This window comes from Hippopotamus amphibius, chromosome 6, assembly GCF_030028045.1.
Source record: "Hippopotamus amphibius kiboko isolate mHipAmp2 chromosome 6, mHipAmp2.hap2, whole genome shotgun sequence".
Classification (NCBI taxonomy): Eukaryota; Metazoa; Chordata; class Mammalia; order Artiodactyla; family Hippopotamidae; genus Hippopotamus; species Hippopotamus amphibius.
In genome coordinates, this window is record NC_080191.1 from 64,854,815 (window position 1) to 64,879,985 (window position 25,171).

The 25,171-nt window shown below is 42.4% G+C and overlaps 1 protein-coding gene across 2 annotated transcripts in view; it reads right to left on the bottom strand.

Annotated features, from left to right (window-relative positions):
* Positions 1-25,171, bottom strand: part of IMPG1 (interphotoreceptor matrix proteoglycan 1) — a 128,180-nt gene that overhangs the window by 83,732 nt on the left and 19,277 nt on the right. Inside the window, exons 2-8 of one of the 2 annotated variants that reach the window (XM_057739728.1) lie at positions 18,231-18,464; positions 12,662-12,828; positions 12,365-12,393; positions 9,822-9,886; positions 9,119-9,222; positions 6,559-6,711; positions 151-209 (exon numbers count right to left, since the gene is read on the bottom strand). In XM_057739728.1, the coding sequence (XP_057595711.1) occupies positions 151-209; positions 6,559-6,711; positions 9,119-9,222; positions 9,822-9,886; positions 12,365-12,393; positions 12,662-12,828; positions 18,231-18,464 (811 nt within the window). The remainder of the gene's footprint in view (positions 1-150; positions 210-6,558; positions 6,712-9,118; positions 9,223-9,821; positions 9,887-12,364; positions 12,394-12,661; positions 12,829-18,230; positions 18,465-25,171) is intronic. The other variant, XM_057739729.1, reaches the window with a different exon arrangement.

The following is a 25,171-nucleotide window of genomic DNA, read 5'->3' on the forward strand; positions in this document are numbered from 1 at the left end:
AACTCCTTTATCTGAAATGTATTCAGATTTCAGGATTTGGCAGAGCTAAACAATTGGGGGAAAAGGGACCTTAAAATCCTCATGACGCTGCTTTTAAAAGGGGATAGTGAGAAAGTAATTTAGAAATTGAGATGAGTCTGATTCTCTTACCTAAATCCTGACAGTTGGATTTCTTTGAATCCTGGAAGTTTCTTAAATACCTTTTGCATCTGCAAAGAGAAAGAAATTTATGAAATACTCTTTGGTTCTACTGGGTCACATCTTACCTAACCGAAAAAGCCTAAACACTTTTGATGAGTTAGGGGAAAAAAACAAAAATGGAAAATTGAAGTAATGATTGAGGCCAAACTCTGTTCTCAATTATTTCTGAAACCCAGAGGAAAGTGTTTTGCTATTTATTTAAAAGCTATAATTGGGTAGTTCTGACCTGCTTTACTGGTTACTTTACATAAAATATGAAATAATTTTAAGGTGGTATTTGCAAGAAACTTTTTTGGCTACAGTATTTTTATTTATACATACAGAGTAATGATCATATTTTCTGAATTGAATTATATGATTTGGAAAAAAGCTGTAATGTTAAAGGGATTATTAAAGTCAAACTGGCTGCTTTACCTAAATAAAATGGTAGGAGCATCCAGCAAATTAGTGAATATAACAAAAAAGAAGCAGGCTCACAGAATAAACTAGTGGTTACCAATGGGGAGAGGGAAGGGAGGAGGGGTAAGATGGGGTAGGGGATTAAGTACAAACTATTATGGACAAAGTCAGCCACAAGGATATATTGTACAACACGAGGAATATAGCCAACGTTTTATAATAACTATAAATGGAGTGTAACCCTTAAAAATTGTGAATCACTACATTGTACACCTGTAACATATAATATTGTACATCAACTATACTTCAGTTGAAAAAAAAAGAATGAGTAAAAAAATGGTAGAAGCAGACTCTAACCTTATTAGATTTGCTCTTAGATTTACTTGGACTTTACATTTTCTTGATTTGACCTCGCTAATGAGATGTACGAATATTTACAATTGCATTACTCAGAGACTTCCAGACCCATGACAGCCTGGCTTCTGTCTCTGGGTTCCCCCCGGAGGGACAGTCCTCTCCAAACCCAGTGGTACTTTCCACTCCTTTTCCACAGAGTCCCTGCTTTTCTTGGGTTTTTCTTCCATCTCTCTGTCCACTTTCTCAGTCTCCTTCACTCCATCCTATTTCTGGCTTCATCCTCTGCCTTAACTGTAAGGATTCTGCAGGTCTGCATCCTCAGCCCCTGCACTGCACTCATGCTCCCATTTACACAGGAAGCTCAGCTGTGGGCTCTGGGCTAGGCTCTCGGGACACATCACCATGGAGACGGGCACTGCCCCATCCAGCTCACTTGTGGAAGGCAGGGAGGCAAGAGAGACCATGAGGAAATGATATCAGTTATTAGTAAAGCACTGGAGGTGGGGCAGGGTGAAAGGGAGGCTGGAGAGGTGAGCAGGGACCCACCTGTCCCCCTTTCCCTGTGCCTACTCCCCTCTGCCTCTCGCTGGGGATCTGGTTTTCTCTGAAGGCTTCCACAATCACCTGGGATGCAGCTTTGAGTTCTTCACATGCAAATCCCAACTTTGCCACTAACTAAATATGCGCAAACCAGTCAGTCTCTTCCTTCCACATCTGCCTTTCCTCCTGTGCTCCTTACCTCAGTTAGGGTCATGGACACCCATGATCTTCCATCCAGAGAGCCCAGCATCCCTACACATCTTCCCTCTGTGCTCCTCCTGTCCACTCACCAACACCTCTTGGTCCAAATCCAACATGCCTGTTGTTTCCATCAAGTTCTTCTCATTTGCATGGCAGGCACACCCTCCCTGTCTCCTTGTCTGACACTGTTGAAATGGTTTTCTGGATGTGTGTAGGGGAAGGGAAAAGAAACGGGTTTTTTTGGGTGTGCTGGGGCTGGGGAAGGAAGATGTCCCTTTGACTATACTTTCTTTCCAAGTTAATCATTTCACATCTGTTGTTCTTCACTAAAAATCCTGTGATGGGCTGTACTGACTATTGAATAGGGCCCAGTTCTTTAGAATGACATTTAAGACCCTCTACATCTACCCTGTCCACCTCCAAATACCTTTCTATTTGTGCTTCCTGCCATCTTTCCACTCTCAACAAATATTGTGTCCTCTCATCACACTACACTAACCCGTGTCTCCCCAAATAGGACACGTACTCCCTCCAGATTTCTGTGACTTTTTTCCCTTCAGCCCAAAAGGCAACTTCTTCTACCTCCTGCTCATTGACTGCCTCCCCCACGCCATCATTCAAAGGTAGCTCAAACATCTTCTCTATTGAAAAGCATTTGTAGCTGCCCAAAGTCAGGCTCCATTATTTCTTCTCCCTATGGTTCTAGAACTTATTGCCATGCGTCCCATAAAACAGCCCATGAGGGACGTGCTGTCTCCTCACTGAGATGATGCTTCTTGGGCTCAGGGATTGTGTCCTACTTATTCATCTTTATCTCCCTCCCTCCCAGTCCCTAGTGGATTGTCATCCCCATAGTAGAGACTCAGCAAATTTTGCTTAATCGAGTTGGGAGCATCTTTTCATTCTCTAAACTCATCAATATGCCACTGCATTGTCACTGTATCTAAAATTACAGCTGACTCTACATTATCTATGCCAAGGACTAGAGCAGTGATGCACAGATAATCCCAAATCACTTACATTGGGCTTTGGAGTGCGTCGTGGATTTTTTCTCCCAGCAGACTGATTTACTGTCTAAATTATATTTTAACGTACCAGTACTAAAAATAGTTTTGTTCCCTGAGTATGTAACAACTGCAGTGATGAAGGTAGCTCAGCTTTTGGGTGATGAGGAGATAGTTCTATATACCTGAGTTTAAATATTGGTTCTGCTACTTTCTAGCTGCAAGACCTTGAGTTTATTGCTTAATCTCGCAGAATCTCGGCCTTCTTAGCCAAAATGGGGTAACAATATGTATATCGTAAGGTTGCTGTAAGGACTAGCCAAGAAGTGCCTGACACACAGTAAGCAGAGAGCTGGTACTATTGTTTTATTTATTTACTTAGCCTCTGCCTCTCCTACTCTTTGAGAGCCCGATTGCCTTTTACGTCCTCAATGGGCACATAGCATGGAGGCTGGCAAGGGCAGAGCAAGCCTTCAGCCAGCTGTTTTTGACAGACTTAAGGTAGGGGGAAGGACAGGATGTAGGTCCCCTGAGGGGACCCTGATAGAGGTCAAGGGCAGGGGGGCTGGGTCATAAGTTTCTGTGCCTCCACTCCTGCCTCACCATGGGCTTAATAGAGGCGAGTGAGGAGGCAAGCTTCCGCAGAGCTGGCCTCTATTACAGAGGCAGGTGGGAAAGCATGGAGGATGCCCTGTGACAAACGGCTTTGGGGCCACAAGGCATTTGTCGTGCCATTCCAGTGACGGCACTTGGCTCTGACTGTTTAAGTGTGAGCTGCAGATTCTGGAGCTCAAGATTCAGACTGTGACTTGTCCCTCTTTCTGGTCCAGGATACCAGGGATGCTGTCACACATCTGAAAACAATCCATCACACACACAACTGCTTCTGGAGAAGCCCGGCTGCGACGTGCCCAGCAGGGAGCCTCGCCTGGAGAGCAGCCCCACAGCCCTGCCTCCGGGGACGAGACTGATTACTCAGGGCTTTGTCTTCTTTGTGAACCTGGCTGTGATTGATTAAGAATCAGCTTTGCTCAGGAGGGTGCAAAAGGCTTCCAGGGAGGCAATGACAAAGGCCTTCCGTTAATTCTGCTAAATTATCTTCTGGGGACCTTCCGATCACGGGGCGCTAAGCACTAAATTGCTAATTAAGTGTGCAGTTAACCTTATTAATAATGTGAAATGCACAGAGGCCTTCCTGATTCTGCTGGAATGAATGTTAACGGGGCTATAAAAAGGCAGCCGTGTTGAGTTCTCCTGAATGTTTGCACAAAAGAAAGCATTCAGACAACAACGAAGCATTCCTTTTGACATTTGTATTAAATTGGTCATTAAGTTTATTGTGGGAATTAAATTACTGCAAAGCACTGGCCATTAATTCCCGATTAGGCCTGAACGGCCGAGCTAACACAAGTGTCGGGCTGTGGTGAGGCTGGCTGGTTATCTCGTGGCAGCTGCTGGGTGGTCGGAGAGCTCAGGTGCCTGGAAGGGAAACAGACATGCTGAGCAGAGGGGCTCCAGCCACCGGGTAAATGGAACCAGCGGGACTGAGTGATGGTCTCTGGAACAAGACCCAGCAAGACATACTCTTCTTTGGCTGATGCATTTCTCAGAGGCTGTTAGAGGCATGTTCATTCGCTCATGATACAAAAATCCTTTCCCCATACGTACTTATTTGGGAAAAGTAGAAAGGATAGCACAGTGGTTAACAGCAGGGGTTCTGGTGCCAGGCTGCCTTGGTTTGAATTAATCTCGTTGCACCTCAGTATCCTCATTTGTCCAGAAGAGAAATGATTTTACTTTAAGTATAGAATGGTGTGAAAAATGAAATGTGTTAATATACATAAAACATTAAGAACAGTGCTATTCCAATATAGAGCGTTTTAGACTTTGGAAAGGGACTTTGAGGTTATCTTTAGTTTCTAAACGAGGACTCCAAGGTCAGGGAAGTGATCCCCAAATCCTCATGGCTAATCCTTCAGCAGAAACAAGACTAAAACTCAGATTTAAAAAAATTATAACTTATCTCTATTATTATACATGGGGTTGTTTTAGGTGCTTAGAAAATTAACAACAGGTCAGTGAAGACGGTCTACGGCCAATTACCCAATTTTAAGATATTCTGATTATCCTAAGGATTTGCTGAAAATAATATTTCAAAGAAATAGAAAAGTTAACAGACGATTTTTAAATTCATTCTCTCTGCTTATCCTTGCCCAAGTACTTCTCTGGTTCGTAAACACCCCACGCTGAGGCTGTCTCTTTGAGATTCTTAGAGAGGATTCTTTACATTGTATTGACTGAATGCTGATGCAGGGAGAGGTTGGAGGCTGAGTATGTTTCCGTTATTCATCTCCTCTCCCGCTGAGAGGAGGGAAGCAGTGAATTCTCCAAGTGTGAGAAGTAGGGACCTTCTGTTCCCTGGCCACACTAAGATGCTAAGATGCTTGGGCGCCCAGGCTGTTCATAAATGTAGTTCATGGTTACGTAATCTCATGGATGCTTCCAATTTCAGGTCCATTTCTACAGACAATTACGGAGTAGTTAACTGCATTCCAAGCTCTGTATTAGGAGCTAAGTGGCAGACATGAAAGCACCAGTTCATGCCCTGAAGGGGAAACTCATACCCGGGTGGTAGTGAGGGTGACCGGGGAGGAAAGAGGAGTGGAGACAACAAAAGCCACAGATATGTAAACAAACAATCTCAAGACAGGGTATTAAGTGCTGTGACAACAGTGGGCACTGGGTGTTAGCCCAGAGGAGAGACACCGAACCCAGGATGGGTGGAGAGAACATTTCACGACCAAGTTTGTAAAATGCAACCCAGGGAAGGGCATTCCACACAGAGGAGGCAGCACATGTAAAGACTAAAGGTGAGAAAAGATTTGCAAGCAGTTTGCATTTCTGGGAAGTAGAGTGTAAAGAGGAGAATGGTGAGGACTGGGGTTAAGAGGAGGCTGGAAAGGAAGGGAGGGGTCTTATCATGGCACGTGGATGCCAAGTTCAGCATAACAGTCAGGACTGATCCTGCAGGGAATGAAGAGCCTTTTAATTTAATCAGCAACAGGCAGCTATGATGCTGGTCAGAGATGGAAGAGACATCTCAGGATAGCATCTTAGTTTAGTGGTGGATGATGTGGACCATATAACTTCTTCCACTTATCACCCATAGAAAATGTCATGCCTTTTAAAACTAACAAGTGTTGAAGAGGATGTGGAGAAAAAGGAACTCTTGTGCTCTGTTGGCGGGTATGTAAATGGTGCAGCCATTACGGAAACAGTATGGAGATTCCTCAAAAAATTAAAAATAGAACTACCATGTGATCTAGCAATTCCATTTCATTTGAATTCTGGGGATTTATCTGAAGAAAATGAAAATACTAATTCAAAAAGATATATGCACCTTTATGTTCATTGTAGCATTATTTACAATAGCCAAGATACGGCAACAACCTGAGTGTCAGCAGTGGATGAACTGATGAAGAAGATGGAATATATCACACATAATGGAATATTATTCAGCCATAAAAAGAGTGAAATCCTGCCATTTCCAACAACATGGATGGATCTCGAGGGCATTATGCTAAGTGAAAAAAATTAGAGAAAGACAAATACTGAATGATCTCATGTATACGTCGAACCTAAAAACAACCAAGCTCATAGATACAAAAAACAGACTGATGATTATCAGAGGTAGAGATGGGTGGAGGGTAGGAGAAATGGGTGAAGGGGGGCCTCAAAAGGTAAAAACAAACAAGCAAACAAAAAAACGTCACAAGAAGTTGAGCCAAGAGGATTTCTGTGCTGTCGGCTCCCAGATCTGAGTCCTGCTTTGGGCTGTGTGGGGTGGGTCACTCACCTGAAGCTGAGACTTGGCTGCGACCTCCTGGAAATACGGGGACTGGGTGTCAGCAAGGTCTGCCTTGAACTTCTGGTTTGTCAGAGAGATGCTTAACTCCACCTTCTGCTCCAGGGCGTCCTCAGAAGCATCAGTGAATTCTACTTCTCTTTCCTCCGTTAGAGTTAAAAAAAAAAAAAAAAAAAAAGAAGGGATTCTGTTAATATAAACAAATGGATATATTGTATAGTGTATATTGATACTGTCTCAAGAAGAGGATTATGAAGCCTTGAGTGCTTCTAGATGAAAGTTCTATTAACTAGAAGTGGCCTCTGAATTTCACTGAGAGACAAAGTATCAAAGCTCCAATGAGTTAATTATGTAGAATTCTTGAGAACTCTGTCATTTCATGACTGTGTGCTCTTTGTGAAAGCATTTACATAGATACACACATACATACACACACACACACACACACTTATTTACTTTTTACCAATATTCTTTGGTTCATTTAAAATATTGGGTTGGCCAAAAAGTTTGTTAGGTTTTAAGTAAAAATAAAAGACACATTTTTTCATTTTCACATGTTCAATTTTATTGAACAATTAATTCATTAAACAAATGAACTTTTTGGCCAACCCAATAATACCTTCTTTACTGTCTAGGGTAGAAATTTTTGACTTCTCTGAACCTTTGCACTAGTGAATAACATCTGAATTGCTTATTTGGTATCTCTGATACACTCATATAGAGGGTTTTGCTTTGTTTTTTTAAATATTGCTATCTTGTCACCCCACTTATAATCTCCTTGAATTCAGCATGATTCTCACAATTCATTGAGTCCCCTAAAGCAAAAAACATGAGATAATTTCTGCACCAAGCTCTCAGTGTATAACCATGAAGAGGCGGGTCACATCCTTAGCAACGTGTCCTAGCCTATTGTTTCGTCTATACATCTCCTGCCTTCAATCATAGCACTTAGGCTATTTTGTTGTCCTTAACTGCACTATAAATTCCTTATAGGCAGGGACTGAGTCTTGCTTATCTTAGTATCTTTAGTGCATAGCTCAATGTTGGCTCAATGAAAGAATAAATATAGATGTAGGTGGTAAAAATGTTAAGAGGAGGAAGTGATGAGTGTGGAATTAAAATATTCAGGGCATATTTACTGCAGAAGGAGGGACCTATATCAGACTTTGAAGGAGATGGGACACAGGTGATGTGAGAAAAGAGAGAAGGCAGGCTGGAGTTGTCTTAGAAAATTTGCAGTGAATATGTTTAATCTCAATAATTTTTTCTAACAGCAGTTTTCATTGTTGGTAAACCAGTATTTTTGAGAAAAATAAGATATTTAAATTCTTTGTTCATAGCAGTAGTGCCATCAAGTCTACAGTCATCCGGTCTAAATCCCAGAAAGGATGGCCAGCAGGGTTCTCATCCCCGAATTTCCATGTAGAGCTGGTGAGACTGAACTTCCTGCTCTCACCTCTGGCTTTGACCTGTGCCTTGGAGGGAGGGTCACAGGAAGGGGAAAGGGCCAGAGAAGCCTCACAGACCAGAGGGGATGGTAGACCTGCTGCAGAGGCAGCGTGAGGATCAGATCCAGGTCCTGCTTTGGGGCCCCTTCCTTGTATCAATATTACTGCTCCCTTCCTGGGCCTGCTGCCTGCCTTGTGCTGCCGCAACTCTGCCACTGGAGCCAAGGGAGTGGTGTTTGCCTGCTTCTGCACTGAGTATCTGGCCTCAAAGCTTTTGGAGGGGTTACACATGTCTCCCCTTTGACTAGGGGATGCAGACTACTATGTGTCAAATAAACTTGCAACAAGGATCTATTGTACAGCACAGGGAATATAGCCACTATTTTGTAATAACTTTAAATGGAGAATATAAAAATATTGAACCACTATGTTGTACACCTGAAACTAATACAATATTGTAAATCAACTATACTTCAATTAAAAAGTCCCCCTTGAGTGATAACAACATTCAATTCCCTAACAATCCTGCATGTCTTTTCACTCAGAGTGGTGGCCAGCGTTATTTTTTGCCAGAAAACACTGTTTTTATTTTTCCCCAGCTTCACATGCAGGATTTCAGTCATTTGGATATTTATCTGGCCTATTTGTGCTGGGCATGACTGGGAAGAAGGCCTCTGCCCTTGCTGTCAGCGTGGGATTACACTTTAGCGGAGAGAGAATTTCATTAATTGGTTGAGAGTACCTTCATTCGTTCATTCACTCACCCATCATTTATTGACTCTGATTCTTGGTGAGCACTTGCTGTACCTAAGGTTCTGTTAGGCACCAAGGGAAGAAGCATTCCTGTCCTTGGGGAGTTAACAATTAAGTTGCTTCTTGCCACGTCTCCCACTTTACCCTAGTTTCCAAGCTATTTTTTTCCCTCAGTCCCTCCCTTGGAAAAAGTGAGAACAGTGACTAGAAGGAAGTCACTGACTCTCACCTGGGGTGATAAAATGCAGCACTAATAACAGTGAATGGCCAGTCCATCCCTTCTCTTTCCCTGTTTTACTTATAAAACCAAACCGACGTGAAGAGCTAGATTGACTCTGAGAACTTCTTACTATTGTAGGCATCTTGGTGTCCGGGAGGGTGTTGTTGAGGATTTCGTTGAGGAGTGTGCCATCAGTAGGGGGAGGCAGGGGCCCAGGTAATACACTGGCAATGTCTGTGGAAATTTTAAAAAGTACAGGCATGAAAATGAGACTGCAGGAGTTTACATTAGAATGAGGTCACAATGTCACACACTTTTCCTGTCACTCTGGAAATTATAGATGTTAGGCGCATTCTGAATTCATTTCTTTAAGATCACACAAATATGTTCTTGAGCAAAATATAACTCATATTCTTGATCCTACTTAAATTCTTCATTAGTCCTTTCCAGGACCCAAGTTTGGAGCTCTCCTAGATGTGTTACAGTTACATGGTTTTGCCTAATGAGATCTGGTTAATTTTCCATTTTGTGACTATGTGAAGGACACATGAATACATTATCTTGAATTTGTTTGTTGGAAAATATTGGTAATGATTGTCTCTAAAAGGTAGGATAATAGGTAATTTGGTTTTGCTTTTATTCTTTTCTACATTTTCCAAGATGTATGCTATGAATCTAAATTATTTTATAAGGTTAGAAATACAAGTTAGTTTTGAGAAAGTGCACTACAAATGGTGTCAACTTCAATTAAAGATTGCTTTTCAAATAACATCCTTTCATGATGATTTGAATTAAGGTTCAGAAGCAGATGAAATGAGGAGATCTAAGCTTACCTGTTGAAAACACAGGGGTTTCACCAGGCTCTCCTAACGTCTCCTTTGTGGATATTTCATCTTTTCTATTAGCACGATAGGAAATAAAAAAGAGGTGGTGAAAAGGAGCTTGCTGACAATAGAGGAAATGCATTTAAGTTTGCTTACACTCAATAGACCTAAGAATTAGAGAGAAAATATACTTTAAAACTGTTTGCCTATTTTTTCATTATAGAAGTAATCTTCTAATATATTTTCTTTGAAGAAAAAGTCAAACAACCCACAAAACAATTATGTTTGACTCCAGGGTTTTTCATGAGCATCTTGGCTTTTTGTGGTCCTGGGGAGCATTTTCATAGTAGACAAAGATGGTTTGGGGGTCTGATGTTGTATAGTTCCATGTGCTTCACCTGTATCCTTGGCATCAAAGATAATTGATCACATGATCTATGACAGGAATGTTCTTGCTAAAATCTCAGACCCTCAAACCTGCAAATTCAGAGAGTCATTAACTTTATCTAATAAAGTAACTCTTGCTGTTATGATAAAGAGAGAGAGGGCGATTTCTGGATAATGCAGTTGTACTAAATCTCTATTCTGGACATGATCATTGCCTGCAATGGTAACCAGCCAGGGAGTTGTGGGTAGGTTTGCAGTGCTAGGGAGTGTCAGTGTGGAAGATACTCCAAGGCAAGATCCGAGGTCATGATTATGGAGCTGTTTGCAGGTAATGTTGGCTCATTCCAGCAAGCTTTATTTAGAAAGGAGTAGCAGCAGTGATATCTATTGAAGATCACTGAAAGATTTTTTTTACCATAAGCTATTAGGTCTCAAAGAATGTGTCTGTGTTTGTACAATATAGTCATGGTTGACTGATCCAAATAGTGGCTCATGCTGATGGAAGAGCAGAAGGGATGGCTAGGTCCTCTGCTGCTGTAGAGTCATGGGGAGGTGGGACTCTCCGGGGAGCTTGAAAGGGGAGCAGGATTTGGGTGCGTCGGGTGGAGAAGGCAGGTTCTCCAGGCTGTGGTCAGAGCCCTGGATGAGCAGGTTGTGGACTGGGCACAGTGAGGAAGTGTCATGGTGGCAGCGGTGGGATCCTGGTTCATGGAGGCAAAGCTGGAAAGGTCAGGAGGTGAAGGTCTTGATTAATTAGTCTGGCCTCTGCCTCAGTGGAGGTCCTGACAGGGAACAGATGGCTCCCTCAGAGTCGGGTAATTAGAACCAAGTTTAGTAAAAGCCTCTCTTACTAAGTCATGGGCAGAGTATAAGAGCGACCACAAGGGTGAGTGCAGAACCCACCGCTGGTAACGTCCAGCCGCTCAAAGCTCCAGGAGGGGCGAGAGGATGGAGCAGGTACCAGCAACCACACACAGAGAAGGCTCTGCGGAGAGAGTGCCGCCGGCAGCCAGACAGGAGCTGAGCTGAGGCTGAAGGAGGCCCTTAGCCCTGGAAGACGCTGCAGATTGGGGGCACGGGGAGGTGACACATTCGCTCACCTCACTCTGCCCCTCCCTCTGATCTCCTGCTCCCCACTGGCTGGCCCTTCCCAGAAGTCAGGAGCCAGGGGAGGCCAGTGAGTCCATCCCACCCACCCAGACCTCTGCGCACAGAACGTGTGGAGAAGGGTGGGGGTGTGGATATTCAGAAGAGCAGGAGGAAGATGCAGGAATATTTTGAAAAGCCTTTGAACAAGGCTAAGTGTAAAAAAAGGAATATCTCAGATGTATGAACCCAGCAGCCGTTATGCAAGCCAAGGAGTGGAAGAGGTTAGAGGCAGGGAAATCTGTTTGGGAGATCAGATTTGACATTTTTCGCAGTGTGAATTAATAAGGTCCTGGACCAGGCTGTCGCAGAGGGAACAGAAATGAAGGAACAAATGTGAAAAGCATTATAAAGAATTGTCAGTAATTCATACAGCCCAATTTGCGTCTCTCTCTGCAGTATTAGTATCTTCAGATTTAGATTTCTAAATGTTATAAGATGAGTATAATTTTGTGAGTTCAGGGTTTGGCAACAGCACCTCTCTTCTTTAATCATTTTATCGAATGTACTTTTCCTTTGCTTTTTTTTTTTTTTGCATTTCGATTTTCTTATTTGATATTCAGTTCTTGTTGAAGACATAGCTCAGTGCTTCAGTAATTTAGTTTGAGAAATACTAACACTTTATGGAATACCAAATGAGAATTCAACATTCAGGTTGCACTCTGATTGCACTAAATATGTCCCTGATGTAACTAATATTTTTCATCAATTCTAAAAATTAAACTATTTTAATTACTATAAATCTTATAAGTAAAAAAATCAGATGTATTATTACACAGTATTGCATTCATTTTACCGGCAAATTTAGTGCAAACATCTATCTCAATCTATAAGGTCTATCCATTTCCCTTTTATTTGCTCATTTATCTTCAGCAAAATATATGCATAAATTGTCTGTCAGAAAAACCTACTCAGATCTCAGTAGCTGAAATAATATAAAGGCACAATAGCTCAGTCTCACTCCATCACGTGATCTCTCAAAAGTCAGTTGCATGCCGCACTCTATTTTGGGTACTCACCTCTCAAGGAAGTTTCTCTGTTTTATTCTCTGCAGAAAGATAAAAAGTAATTTTACTAAGAGACAATGCCAACCAAAGAGCCAAAGTCTATTTTCATTCCCTTTTCCCTTAAACTTCACTTCAACCTGCCTGTATGATGTTATTTTGCAGGAATAAAATTCCTTTTAGCCTTCTCAGATCTCTCCAAGCATTTCTTCAGCCAACCCGTACACTGAGGAAACCAGTTTAAAAGGGGCAGGGGCTGGAGGCCTGGGTGCTCTTCGGACTGGGTTCCCAACATGCCGTGTTTAAACTCACCTGCTGAAGAAGACCCAGGTGCTCCTGGGAGTTGCTGAAATTTTTCCCGATGTCTGAGAGGCAGAAGGTCTCTTGCTGGCAGATGCTGACCCAGTCCTGGTATTCCCCAGGGTCAGGGATGCGATCCAGAAAGATCCGATACGCTTCCCACACTGCTTCCTGGCACACTGCAGGGGAGCGCCATGAGGAGAGGAAAAAGGCCACAGCCTGAGAAGATGTCCTTCTCCCAACTCAAGCCCAGCCTGAAACATGGCGAGCTCTGTCATGGCTTATGTCGATACACTAGCTTATAGCCCACAGAGATTAATTCATTTAACAAATATCTACTGAGCCCCTAAGTGCACCATGGAGAAAAATAAAAGAAGGGGGATAGGAATATAGGGGTGTGTGTGTGTGTGTGTGTGTGCAAGGCTGCTATTTATAATAGGGTGGTTGAGGAAGGCTTCATGATCAAAGTGATTTTGAACAATCTGGGGAGGCCCCAGGGCTGGAGAGCACTGGGCCCACTGAAGAAACAGCAAGGAGGTCACTGCAGCCAGAGCAAGGCTGAGAATCAGTGAACATGGAAGGATGTGGTGAGAGGCTCACAGGTGGTGCAGGGCTTGCAGCCTAGTTATCTTCAACTGGGGCGCAAGGACCTGGCTGGATCTGCAGACTTTCCAAGGGGTAAACAGGCACACAGACATTTAGAGACTCAATTTCTAGATCTCAGCTTCCCTATCACGCTTTCCTACATTGGTTTGGCTAACGGTGCATCTTTCCTTCCTCACCTTCACTTTGGTCATCACCCTTCCCCCACCCCATCCCTAGTCTTCCTGTGGCACGGTGCCCCTAGGTTGCCACCCAAAGGGTATTTGAAATAATTGTGTTTGGGATTAAGACAGGGAGTGAATTTAGTCCAGGGCTAACACACAGTTTTTGCAAGCAGGGCAGTTGCTGATTCTTTGCCTTTGACACATTAGAAGAAGTCCTAATGGAGTCGACAGCTGATAGATCATTAAAAATAATGATGGCGGGTCATGATGTGATTGTTAGCACAAAATGCCAGAGGAACTTAAAGAATAAGGATACTATTGTAACAAAACTCCATCTGTTCCTGGCTGCTTATTTATGTAACATGTTTTCTCAGCATTTAAGTGAAACTAAGGAAAAGAATAGGGATAAATTGGATGTTAAATCCTGTCTAATGTTAGCAATACATAACAAAAATAATAAATAATGGCCCGTGAACTAACAGAGGGACAAAGCAACCCCATCTATCCAGAGACAGCAGCTAGTGGAGCTTAAGCTACAGGCTCTTCATTTAAATTGGCCCCTTCCAAAGCCTTGTTCCTAATTTTGTATTTATAAACATCAGTTACTCCAAACCAATATCTGAGCTTATATCCATCTGTCAATAAAAAATTAAAAACTTTTGTCAAATTTATATCTACTTACTTTAATCAATTACATATTAAAAATAATGATAAATGCAACTGAATCCGGAAGAAATTTCTGGAAATAAATAGAATAAGTTATTTACTTAGGAAATAAGTAAAAAAATGTAATTTCAATTTATGTACATTTTTGATACTGAGAAGTATTTTAGAGCAACTCATAACAGACTTTCAAGTATAGCATAAATTACATTAAGATAAGACTCTGCAGTGAGAATTGGGATGGAAATGTGGGTAGGTGGAGGAAAAGGGACCACGTGATATTGCCTGCTGTTTGGAAGGGTTTGTTCATACATTTGTTAAGAGTATTTGATGGTAAGTATTGAGTGCCTTTGGTAGATTTCACTGTATATATGAGAATGCTCTAATTTTTTTTTTATTTTCAATATCCATATTTACAACTCGTCATCTTATCCAATTATTTAAGCTTATAATGAAAAACTTTAGATGTCAACAGAAAAGCTTTCAAGGGGGCACCTAATTTAAAAATTATTTTAGGGGATTAAGTTAGGAAAAAAAGCTAGAGTGCTTCAGTTATAAGCAATTATAATAAGTTGATCTTTACCTCTGGAGGGATGGGGAGAGAGGGGGGCTTTGGAGTAGAAACTGACATCATCTGACTTTCTAAAGAAACCCTTTGACTGCCATGCAGAGAAAGGGGCTTGTGAGTTGTGGTTGCGGGGGAGGAACAAGGTATGAGAAACCCAGCTGGAGACTCTTACTCCTATGCTTTACCCTCCCTCACTTCCTACTTGGTCCACACCTGGGTCTCTCTTAGCTTTCTATATGAAGCAAAGAGAGTTCCAGACCAACAAAAGCTCAGGTCATTTACCAGCAGCAACCTGACCAGAACCCACAGAGCCAGGGCGGGGGGTGCAATGCCCACCACATCAAATGTGCCATTGAGTTTTCTAGGTTTGAGATGTGTGTTTCCTGCGGGTTTTCCTACGTCATCAAACAGCCTATGTTGAGACATTCAGCAGAAAGCCTGAGGCTCTGTGGTCAGATCTCAAGCAACTGTGGGGACACTGGGGAAGCAAGGCTCTGGCTTCCTCCAAGATCCTGTGGTAATTCTTCCCAGCAGATTCAGACCAGGATGGTGCAGAATGGTCAGCCAAGAGGTTAGAAAAAAATCCCACTTTTCAGAGGTTTTCAGACTTCTCCCAGCCCTGAGATCCTTTGATGCCTCAACTTTCAAGGTTTTTATCTGATGCGCCCTCAGTAAGGATGGGTGACTCTCCCAGTGAGTCATGGGCTGGTTCTCCTGTTCTCCTGATCACAGGAGGGTTCTGTGCCTCCTGGTTTGTGCTGAGCTTCCAAGAGGTCAGAAAAATGACATCAGAGGAGTCACCCAAAAAACCCTTCCCCTCAAAAATAGTCTAAAGAAAAGATATGGGATCCTGTTTGATCCCAACACTTTGATCCTTATAAACTACAATGTCCCAGGAAGTAATTCTTCAAGCAGCTTTAGGCATTTGTGCTTCGGGGAGCACATTCTCTCAGAGCCTTTGTGAAAAGTACGGGGGTGAGTCAGAAGTGATCCGCACTCTGGTCACATTAAAACTTTTATAAATTCTACAGCCAAAGTGCGGATCATTTTTGACTTACTCTCTTAGGTTTTAACGGGGACGAGGGTGTTGTGTCCCCGAGGTGGGAGAAAGGGCAGCAGGCGAAGTAGCAGGATTACCTGGGCATCTTATTAAAACGCAGATTATGAAGTAGGTCTGGTGTGGGGTCTGAGTATCTGCATTTCTAACAAGTTCCCAGGTGATGGTGACGCTGCTAGTCCGTGGACAGCACTTCGAGTAGCAAGAACTAGGATCCCCTCCATCTTTAACTTTCTCTGAGTCACGCATGAATGGGAAAGAAAGATCTAGCTTTTAATATTGGGGTTGAGAGAGACAGAGGGAGAACCATAGAGGAAGGGAGGGAGGGAGGGAGAGAGAGGGAGAGACAGGGGAAGGGTGAAATCACAAAGGACTCACAGAGGACTGTGAAGGGAGGCAGCCATACAGGAAGGGGTTTGTCTGGGTGGGGGCGCGGGGTTCTGCCTGGGAAACTGCCAGAAACAGCCTGACTCTTGCGTCTGTGCTTCCTGATGAACATGTTTATGATTTTAACCGGAAGCTAGAACATTTTCGCTTGTGTTGCTTTAAGCATTGGGAAAAGGAATAGCTCAATATTCCGTTTGATTTGAGGAATGTGGGCGCTGTCTCCCCTAAGTTTGAAAGACGTCAACAGATGATTTTGTAAAAGCAGCCATGAGAACAATAAGTGGGTTCCTCTGTCGGAGAAACACTGCTTTATGGCTGGGTCTTATTTCTAGTTTCTTTGTGAACCAATCTGTTAGGCTTAAGAAACCCATGCTGGTGAATAGTGAAATTTCATATCAGCCAGGGGCAGCCATAAAAATAATGGTGTGGGGAGAAAAACAGTGGCCTGTTTCATCCAGAGGAGCAATAATGAGAGGCAAGCCTAAGCAAGGATGAAGAGCTAAGAATACAATTCAGAGCTGAAATTGTGGTCACAGCTATACACAGTGTGTCTTACAAATACCTGTGATGAATCCTGTTTGTGAATGTCGTAAAGGACTCGAAGTCACATGAAAATAGTTGGCAATAGCTGTGTTCGCAGTCAGTGTGACGCATATACTATGTATTTATGCTTCTATCCATTAACAAATAACATGAAATTTACCAGTGTCATTATCTGATCAATGTGTAGGCACATCCAAAACGAGGGCTTTACATGTGGCACTGTCTTTTCTTTGCATTCCCAACGACCTCTTTGCTCCTGCACCCATCAACAAGCATTTAATGAGAAACTGCTATGCAGAGGTGCTGTGCTAGGACTTCAGAATATTAATATAGTGCACTTGATTTTCTATAATTAGAGTCCTGCTCCGACTGTGATCCAGTACCTGTCATTTCTCTGTGGGTGTGGCTTCTGTCAGAAAGCGGGTATCTTTTTACTTCCACATAAAATGAGACATATGAGGCACATAGGGCTTGATATTTTTGATACTGTTCGTTAATGGTGCTTCCCAAACCCAATAAGAACACCCACATTAATTCAACTCTTCCACATCTCATAGAGGTAAATACTTAAGAACTTGGTGGGATGTTAGTGTGATGACATAGTTTCCGTTGTCATAATGTGCAATACATCACAGGCTAGAATTGAACCAGCTTGCTCTGGTCAATAAGCTTGAAATAGAGCAGGGTGGCTGTGCTTTTTGGAGTGGAAGCAAACATCTGTTACGATCAAGGTGGAAATCAGTAAACCTCCTCAATTTTCACATGTAAGGTGAATTGAGTTTAGGATTCAGCCAGACAAGCTACCTGGGGTATTTAACAGCAGCTACCAAAGATTCTTTTCTTTCTTTTAAAGAAGAGGCCATGGGAATTTTTTTCATCCATGGTGAGTGAATGACGAGGACAGACACCGATGGCTGTGGTATGACTGGACTCCATCACGGTTTCCGAGAATGCTGTAAGAATCCTGTAGTGCTGTCTTGGGATTAAAAACTGCACTGTAACTCTGATGGAAACCGCAGTAATTGTGTTGTAAATCTCGTTAACACCCCTGCATTTATCTTGGTAACCACTGCTAATTTGTGCCTCCTCTGTACTCAGATGTGCCTCCAGGTTTCCCAGCTTCAGACGTTTTTACTGCCTCAGCAATAAACAACTGAAACTCATCAGGAAGGGAGGGAGGATCAGGGTTGTAATGTGGTTTTTGAAAAGTGCAATCTTAAGTCATAAATCAACTTGTGCAGATTCCTGACATTGCAATCATCCTGGTCTTCTTGCTTCATAATAACAGCATTAGGATTTAATATTGGGCTCTGGCAAAAATAAAACAGAGCGGTAAAACCTGGAGGCCAAGGCTTTCTGGTGGCTTGTCAAATGCTCTAATGGTTGTGTGTTGCACAGGACATGGTTTTAAAACATACAAGCACAGCTCTACCATAGTTTTGAAGGTTTATTATTCATAACTCAGTTGGCTGAGTTTTATAACTCCCATGACTGAATGAGAGACTGAAAGTTCTGGGCTGAACACAGCCTCGGGATGGATGAAAGGGAAGGGGTGAAAAGAGGGGAAGTCCGAACAAGCTGTGCGTCTTTCCTTACCTCTTAATCTATAATAAGCTTGAAGATTGGCTACAATCTGTTTCATGGATTCCTGTGGACAGACTTTAAGCCCAGTTGGGAAAAATGCGGATCTTTTGGTTCGATGCTTTGCCAGATTGAATATTCGTCTCATGGTTGACGCTTTGTACATTTTTGCTGTATTTTCGGTTGTTTTGATTCTTGGGGCATTGTCTATGTCTTTAATTTCAGAACTGTATATTTTAATGGAGAGATCTGTAAAAGAAAGATGGATTTCCCGGTAATATTACTCAGCCATAAAACAGAATGAAATAATGTCATTTGCAGCAACATGGATGGACCTAGAGATCATCATACTGAGTGTAGTAAGTCAGACAGAGAAAGACAAATACCATATGATATCACTTATATCTGGAAGCTAAAAAAAGGATACAAATGAAATTATTTACAAAACAGAAACAGACTCACAGACATAGAAAATGAATTTATGGTTACCAAAGGAGAAAGGAGCAGCGAAGGATAAATTGGAAATCTGGGACTAACAGATACACAGTACTATATATAAAATAGATAAACAACAAGGACCTACTGTATAGCGCAGGGAGCTATATTCAATATCTTATAATAACCTATAATGGAAAAAATATGAAAAAGAATATATATATGTGTAACTGAATCACCTTGCTGTACACCTTAAACACTGTAAATCAACTATATTTCAATTAAAAAAAGATTCATTTCCTGATGAATACATACATTTGTGTGTTACAGGCAAAACACAATAAATGGATGGAAAAAACTAAAAATTTGATCCCGTGGCTTATGGAAGTTCTGTTTTGCTGCAGCTGCCAAATGTAATATTCCAATGACAAGGCATTTTCAGAAATCAGGGAATAGCATAATGAGCTGATCAAGTGTATTTAAAAAAAAAAACCCAACGTTTTGAATCTTCTTGGCTTTAGGAACTGCCAAATATTGAAGCCATTTCCCACACATCTCTCTAAAAATCACTCTCCACTTAGCACTCAAGCTTCCCGAGAGATGCCTCTTTTGATAGACATTATAGTTCAAGCGGGGAATGATATAGCATTGTGGTATCCAGAGGTGTACTCTTGATGAGGAAGTGGAGTGCTTGTAAAAACCTAGGGGAAAAAAATGCAACAAAACAGCCTCCCTGCCTATTAGTGGCAGCCCTAGGATTTCTGCGTGGGCAGGGCTCCGGGGGTGGCAATCTGGTTGACAGTGATTGGGGGCCTTAGAGTTTCATTTACAGAGCAAGCTTGATATTTTATGTGAGATGATGAGGGAAGGGATGGAGGGGAGGCCAAGAGAGAGTGTTGGCAGAGGATTAAGCTCTCAGAGCCATTCATCCTGCGGGTATGCGCTGTCTGCTAGAGTTAGGTCTGGATTTCATTTTTAACTTTGTAGACCTCTCATAAAAATAACTTACACTCACTGAGCACTATTATTTTGAATTTTTTCCATATGTATTATTCCATTTCACTCTCACAAAAGCTCTACTGTATAGATGAAACAGATGCCATTTTTCTCAGTTTACCACCCAGTTGGGTACTGAGGCTTAGAGGTGTCAGAGCATGTTAATAGTGTGGTCAGATCTCCACTCCTCATCTCCCACTCATCTCTTTCCTTTTAGCCATTCTACCGCGTAAGAAAGGAATTACTGATGAATAGCTGGGAACACACACTCTGGCCCTTTGAGACCACCAGCATGTGACTTACAGAGATATATGTTCTCATTTTACTAAAGAAGGCTTTCCACCCCTTATCGTCTGAAATGTGGTGCAAATGAGGGTATCAGACAGAAATCCAAGCAGGTAGCTGTAGAGCAACCCAAATCTTGCCGCAAAGCATAGAAGTCCTCCTCCATTGGGGGTGAGGTGGGTGGGGGGACAGAGTCCAGTGGGAACATATATCATCTGTCACTTTGAGGAGGCTCAGAGTACTCTGTCAAGTCTTGGACAGTGATGCATCCTCAGGCATCCCCAGAAAGGAAGGAGCTGAGAGATTCATTTGCTCGTCCAGGCTCACACCAGAGCAACATATCATAAGCTCTGATTGAAACACAGGTATTAGCAACTTCTGAAGCTCTCCAGGGGATTTCAAGATGCAGACAGGTTTGGGAACCACCGTTTTGTGGGTCTGTACAGAGACCTTCAGCTGAAGAGTCAAGAGAACCCATTTCAAACTGGCTTAAACAATAAGGAAGTTATTATTGCACACCAAGGAAAGCTAAAGGTTAGAAATGCCTGGTGAAATGGAGCCCTGGCTGCCTTTCTGTACCTCTCTCATCCTCTTTGCTCAGTCCCCTCATGTGGTGACATCATCCATAGGCCAGCTCCCACCGAATTAAATATGCTTGCCCTTTTTGTGTTGAAAAATAGTCTTTCCCTACAGTATGACTGGTCCATGCATGTGCTTGGACCAATACCAATTACCAAGGAGTATGCCGGTGCTGTTGGCTTGAGCTGAGTGGTCCCAGGGCAGGGGACTGGGATGATCCTGAGTGTCTCATTCTAACTGGAGGTGGGGTCAGTTTTCCCTGAGACAGGTGGGTTGCATAGCGAAGTGGAAGGTGCCCATTCCACATCGGGGCAAAGGTGCCTGAGGGGGAAAGAAGCTGAATACACAGCCACGAGTGCCCAGTGCCGTTGGTAAAATGGGAGTTTTAGTTTGAGAATGTTAATTTTTAAAAACCTTTTCAAACATAAAGTTTTGTAATCATATTTCAATTGCCACTGAGAACGGAAGAAAAAAATGCGCTTCATTGGCTAATTCTAGGCCTCTCTGGTGTGGTCAGCACAGATCTCACTTGGGGAACCCATGTACCCCCACACCTGCACTTCTCCATCCTTCCCGCAGCACCTGCCTGTAGGGTGGGCGCCCTGCTGTTAGGCTGGTCCTGCTGTCCCCATCCTTTGGGGTTGGTCCTGTTCTTACTTGTTTGTTATGTTCTGGTAGAACCCTCCGAATGAATCGGTTTGGGAATAGTATTTACTCTACCCTGGCTCTGGGAACAATGCCCCCATCCTGGGATTTTTCCTAGTCGGATCCCTTTGGATCTTAACATTTTGCTCACACCCAGGCTCACGCATATAGATCCTGCTAGATCTGTGGCTCAGGACTTCATCCTATCAGAGTGGAAATGGGGGGTGGGGGGTGAGAAGGTCACAGATTTCCCTGTTTCCCAGCATTCCAGTGAGACCTGATCTGTCCCCTTTTCCTTACTGGGGTCTATCTTTCACTAATCTCCATGTGTCCACAAGTCCACACAGCTAGTGGTCAACAATGAGGGTGAACTAGGGGGGTGTGAGACTCAGTTTGCTTCATTGCTTGGGGTTTCCTGGTTTATTGCTGCTGTCCTTTCATTCTCAAATGTGTCCCTGCTTGGAAAATAAATTATACATCACCCAGTTTTTAAGATCTCCTTGTAGGAGGAGACCTAAGGTGAGTACTCTGCAAATGGCTGCCTCTCTCCACAAGGAAACACCTGGTTCCATTTTTGAATATCTCTACTTAGATGATTCTCTCCTTTGAGCTGAAAATGATTTTCCAGTAGTTTCACACATTCATCCTATTTCTACCCTCTGGTCTAGCAAGGACCAAGTTATGGGTACTTCCACAAACAGTTTCTTGTATTTTCTCTACATTAAGCAGTTCTCTACTTTAGAATAAACATCCTTTACCATTCTTTGGCTTCTTGTATCACGTGAATATCAGATCCCTTAGCCTGTTGTTTTCCTACAGATCACATAAAGCCAACCACAAGGGACCCTTGTGAAAATACTGTCACTTGAGTAAGGATCAGATTCCTTTGCTGGTGCCCCCACCCCAGTCATCTCTTGAGAAGATATGGGCAAGATCTCTGAGAATAAGGGCTTAGGGTTACCTGGGTTCAAGGATTTATAGGACAGGCCACACTGACAAAGTCTGTCTCTATCCCAAGGATTTCAAATAATATAAACAAAACACTTTAAAGAACTGAACCATGGACTGTTACAGATTTCAATAAGGTAAAAAGAGCTGATATTTATTGGAGCTAATGAGAACACTCTTGGGTAAACAATTAGATCACACTAGATGCTGTCCTCCCGTAATGCATAAATTGTAATGTTGATATTGAACTGAACTCTGATTCTCTAGATGCATTTTCATGATTTGAGATTTTTAGTTTATATAAGTATTTGGAAAGAGTGGGGTAAAAGTTTAATGAGAATGAATTGAGAGTTGAAAGACCTGCTATCTTTAGAAGAAGATTGGAAAATTTTTTGAGGTAGAAAATATGTCTCTAAGATAATGACAAAACATAAGTGTAACCTGTATGATGACATCAACAACTGTTTCTGGATGAAGTTCAAAGTTACAAAGAGAAAAGAATGGCAAAGTGATTCCAGAAAAAACAAAAAAACCCTACATCTTCCAGAGTACAAGAATATTAGAAAAATTTAGTTAAATATATTATCCATTCGGATAACAATAAATACAATTGAGCTATATTATATTGTAGACTAATCACCAGGAAAACAATCCTTAAGCCAACAGTCTTGGGAAATAGTCATATCACTGAATGAGGAAAAGACAAGGGTGGAAACTAATACACTTGACTATTCAGAACTTCTAAATACAGAGGAGGAACAGCCAGTATTCATGGTGCTTTTCTGAATTTAACTTAAATGTGTCCGCTATTTGTGAAAGAAAAATGTAGCAGCAACACAAACCATATGTCATGCCGCTATTCAAAATGTTTTAAAAGTACCAGTGGTACCCAGGGCACCAGCTCTATGACTGACCAGCTGTAGGAGATGGTTGTAGCTGACCTCTTTGTGTCTGAATTTTCTCACCTGTGAAATGGGGACTTGGTACCTCTTTTACAGGGTTTCTGTGATATTAAGGGATCTACAGTGTTGGGCACAGTGTAAGTGCTCAGTAAGAACCCCTTTATCCGTTAACCCGTGCATTTCACTTGCTGTTACTGCCCTTCCTTTCTTATCCTTATCTTTCGTTTCCCAGTACTGCTTCTCAGGCCACAGGCTAGACTGCGCATGCCCCGAAGTCTTCCTGCGCTTCCACGCTGCGTGTGCATCTGCGGCTTGTCTCTTACTTCCCGGGGAGGGGAGGGGAGGGGAGGGGGTGCTCTTCGCTTTTTTCTTTGGCTCCTGCTGTTCTTTCAAGGGCCAGCTTCTCAGCTTGCTCTCCTTCTCTCCTAAGCGTTCTCAGATCCCACGTGCAGAATTCATTCATTGCTCCCTCCTGCCCCTCTAGCCTGGCTTAAATCTTTATTGCCTTTACTGATTAGCCATATTCACTAGGTTTCTACTATGTTTCAGGCCCAGTGTGGTACCTAGAGGTGAATTAGGTGAACAGATGTCATGGAACTTGTGTGTAGTGCTTGCTTTGTCCTGACGTTATTTATTGTAAATAATTTATTGTACACAATAATTTATTGTAAAGAAATGAGTTCCCCCCTTTAGGCTGCCAATACCTTTGGATTTGCAAATACCTAGACCTTTAGATCGCAAATACCTCTGTACTATAATCCTGTCCTCTCCCCAAGTCACTTCGGTGCTTGCCTATTTGTACACAACAGATATGCGATACGTATTAATTAAGTGAAGTAATGAAAAGTTCCTGTGGAAATAGTCATGGGTCTCATATGTGTGAATTAGGTTTGTTTTAAAGAGCATTAGACCATATATCCTGTCCACCTACATTATTGAAATCTTCCTTTTAAACTTCTACTCCTTTCTACAGTGTCTAATATCAGAGGCTTTGGATACAGTCATCTTATTAAAGATAATATCTGAAGTGAGAAGACAAATACAAAATTCCTCTGTGAATGAAAACCAAAAGAACAGAAAGGAGAAGCTTTATACACAAAGTAAATATAATTTAGTAAAATCAGCATTCACAGAATCTTTCAATTTATCCAAGAGTAAATAAGCAAACAAATACTAAATGGAGCCAAATAAAAACACAGGTATCAATAGGAAAGAGTATTTAAATTGCATGACTCTTTAGGAGGACAAGCCCTCCGCTCTCTTGCCCCCGTTATTGCACTTGACAGGCAAAACCATAACCAGGGTTAAATCCAACTCTTTGCCTTCTCCTCACCTGCACCCTTGTAGCTGAACATGGCTGGAGAAAAACAGCCATTAGGACTCACTTTAAATTTATGATCCTTAAATAACATCACACTACATATCCCTGGTCCATTGACTTTCTCTTTCTCTTGGAGAACAACACACCGCTTTTCTCAGATTTCCCGCACTTCTTGCCAATTCTCACTCTCAGCTGATGACCTTGCTTCACATTTCATGGAGAGCAGGAGGAACTAGAAGATAACTTTTCGAATTTCTAGCACTGTGTCCAATCAGTGGCTGCATCTGTGCTCAAATACTCTGCTTTCCCTTCTGTGGCTGACGACTGGTCCGTGCTCCTGTCTATGGCCAATTCCTTTACTTACACTGGATCCCAGCCTTGTCACCTCTCAAGGACGTTCTTCCAGAAACTCTCCTTTTGTTCACCTACTGGATCATTTTCTCTTTCTACTGGATCATTCCTATCAGCCTGCAAACATTCTATTATTTTCTCCTTCTACCTGAAAGACTCTATTGATATCACTTTCCCTCCAGCCACTGACCCATTTTTCTATTCGCACTTACAGCATAACTCTTTGAAAAATGTCTTTACCTCCTTTCCTAAAACAAAGCAAGGTCTTATAGGAGTGAGGGAGGATTCCTCTGACACAACACACAAAGCAACCAACATCTCCCCCCTGCCCCCCCATTCTTTCCTCTTTTTCCCTTCCTCCTCCTCCCTCCTCCTCCTCCCCCTCCCCCGCTCTCCTCTTCTTCCTCTTCCTCTTCCTCCTCTTCTTTGATATTTGTAGAGCCCAATGCATTCAGCATGCTATTGCAATACTTCACCAGAAGGTGTCGCTATCC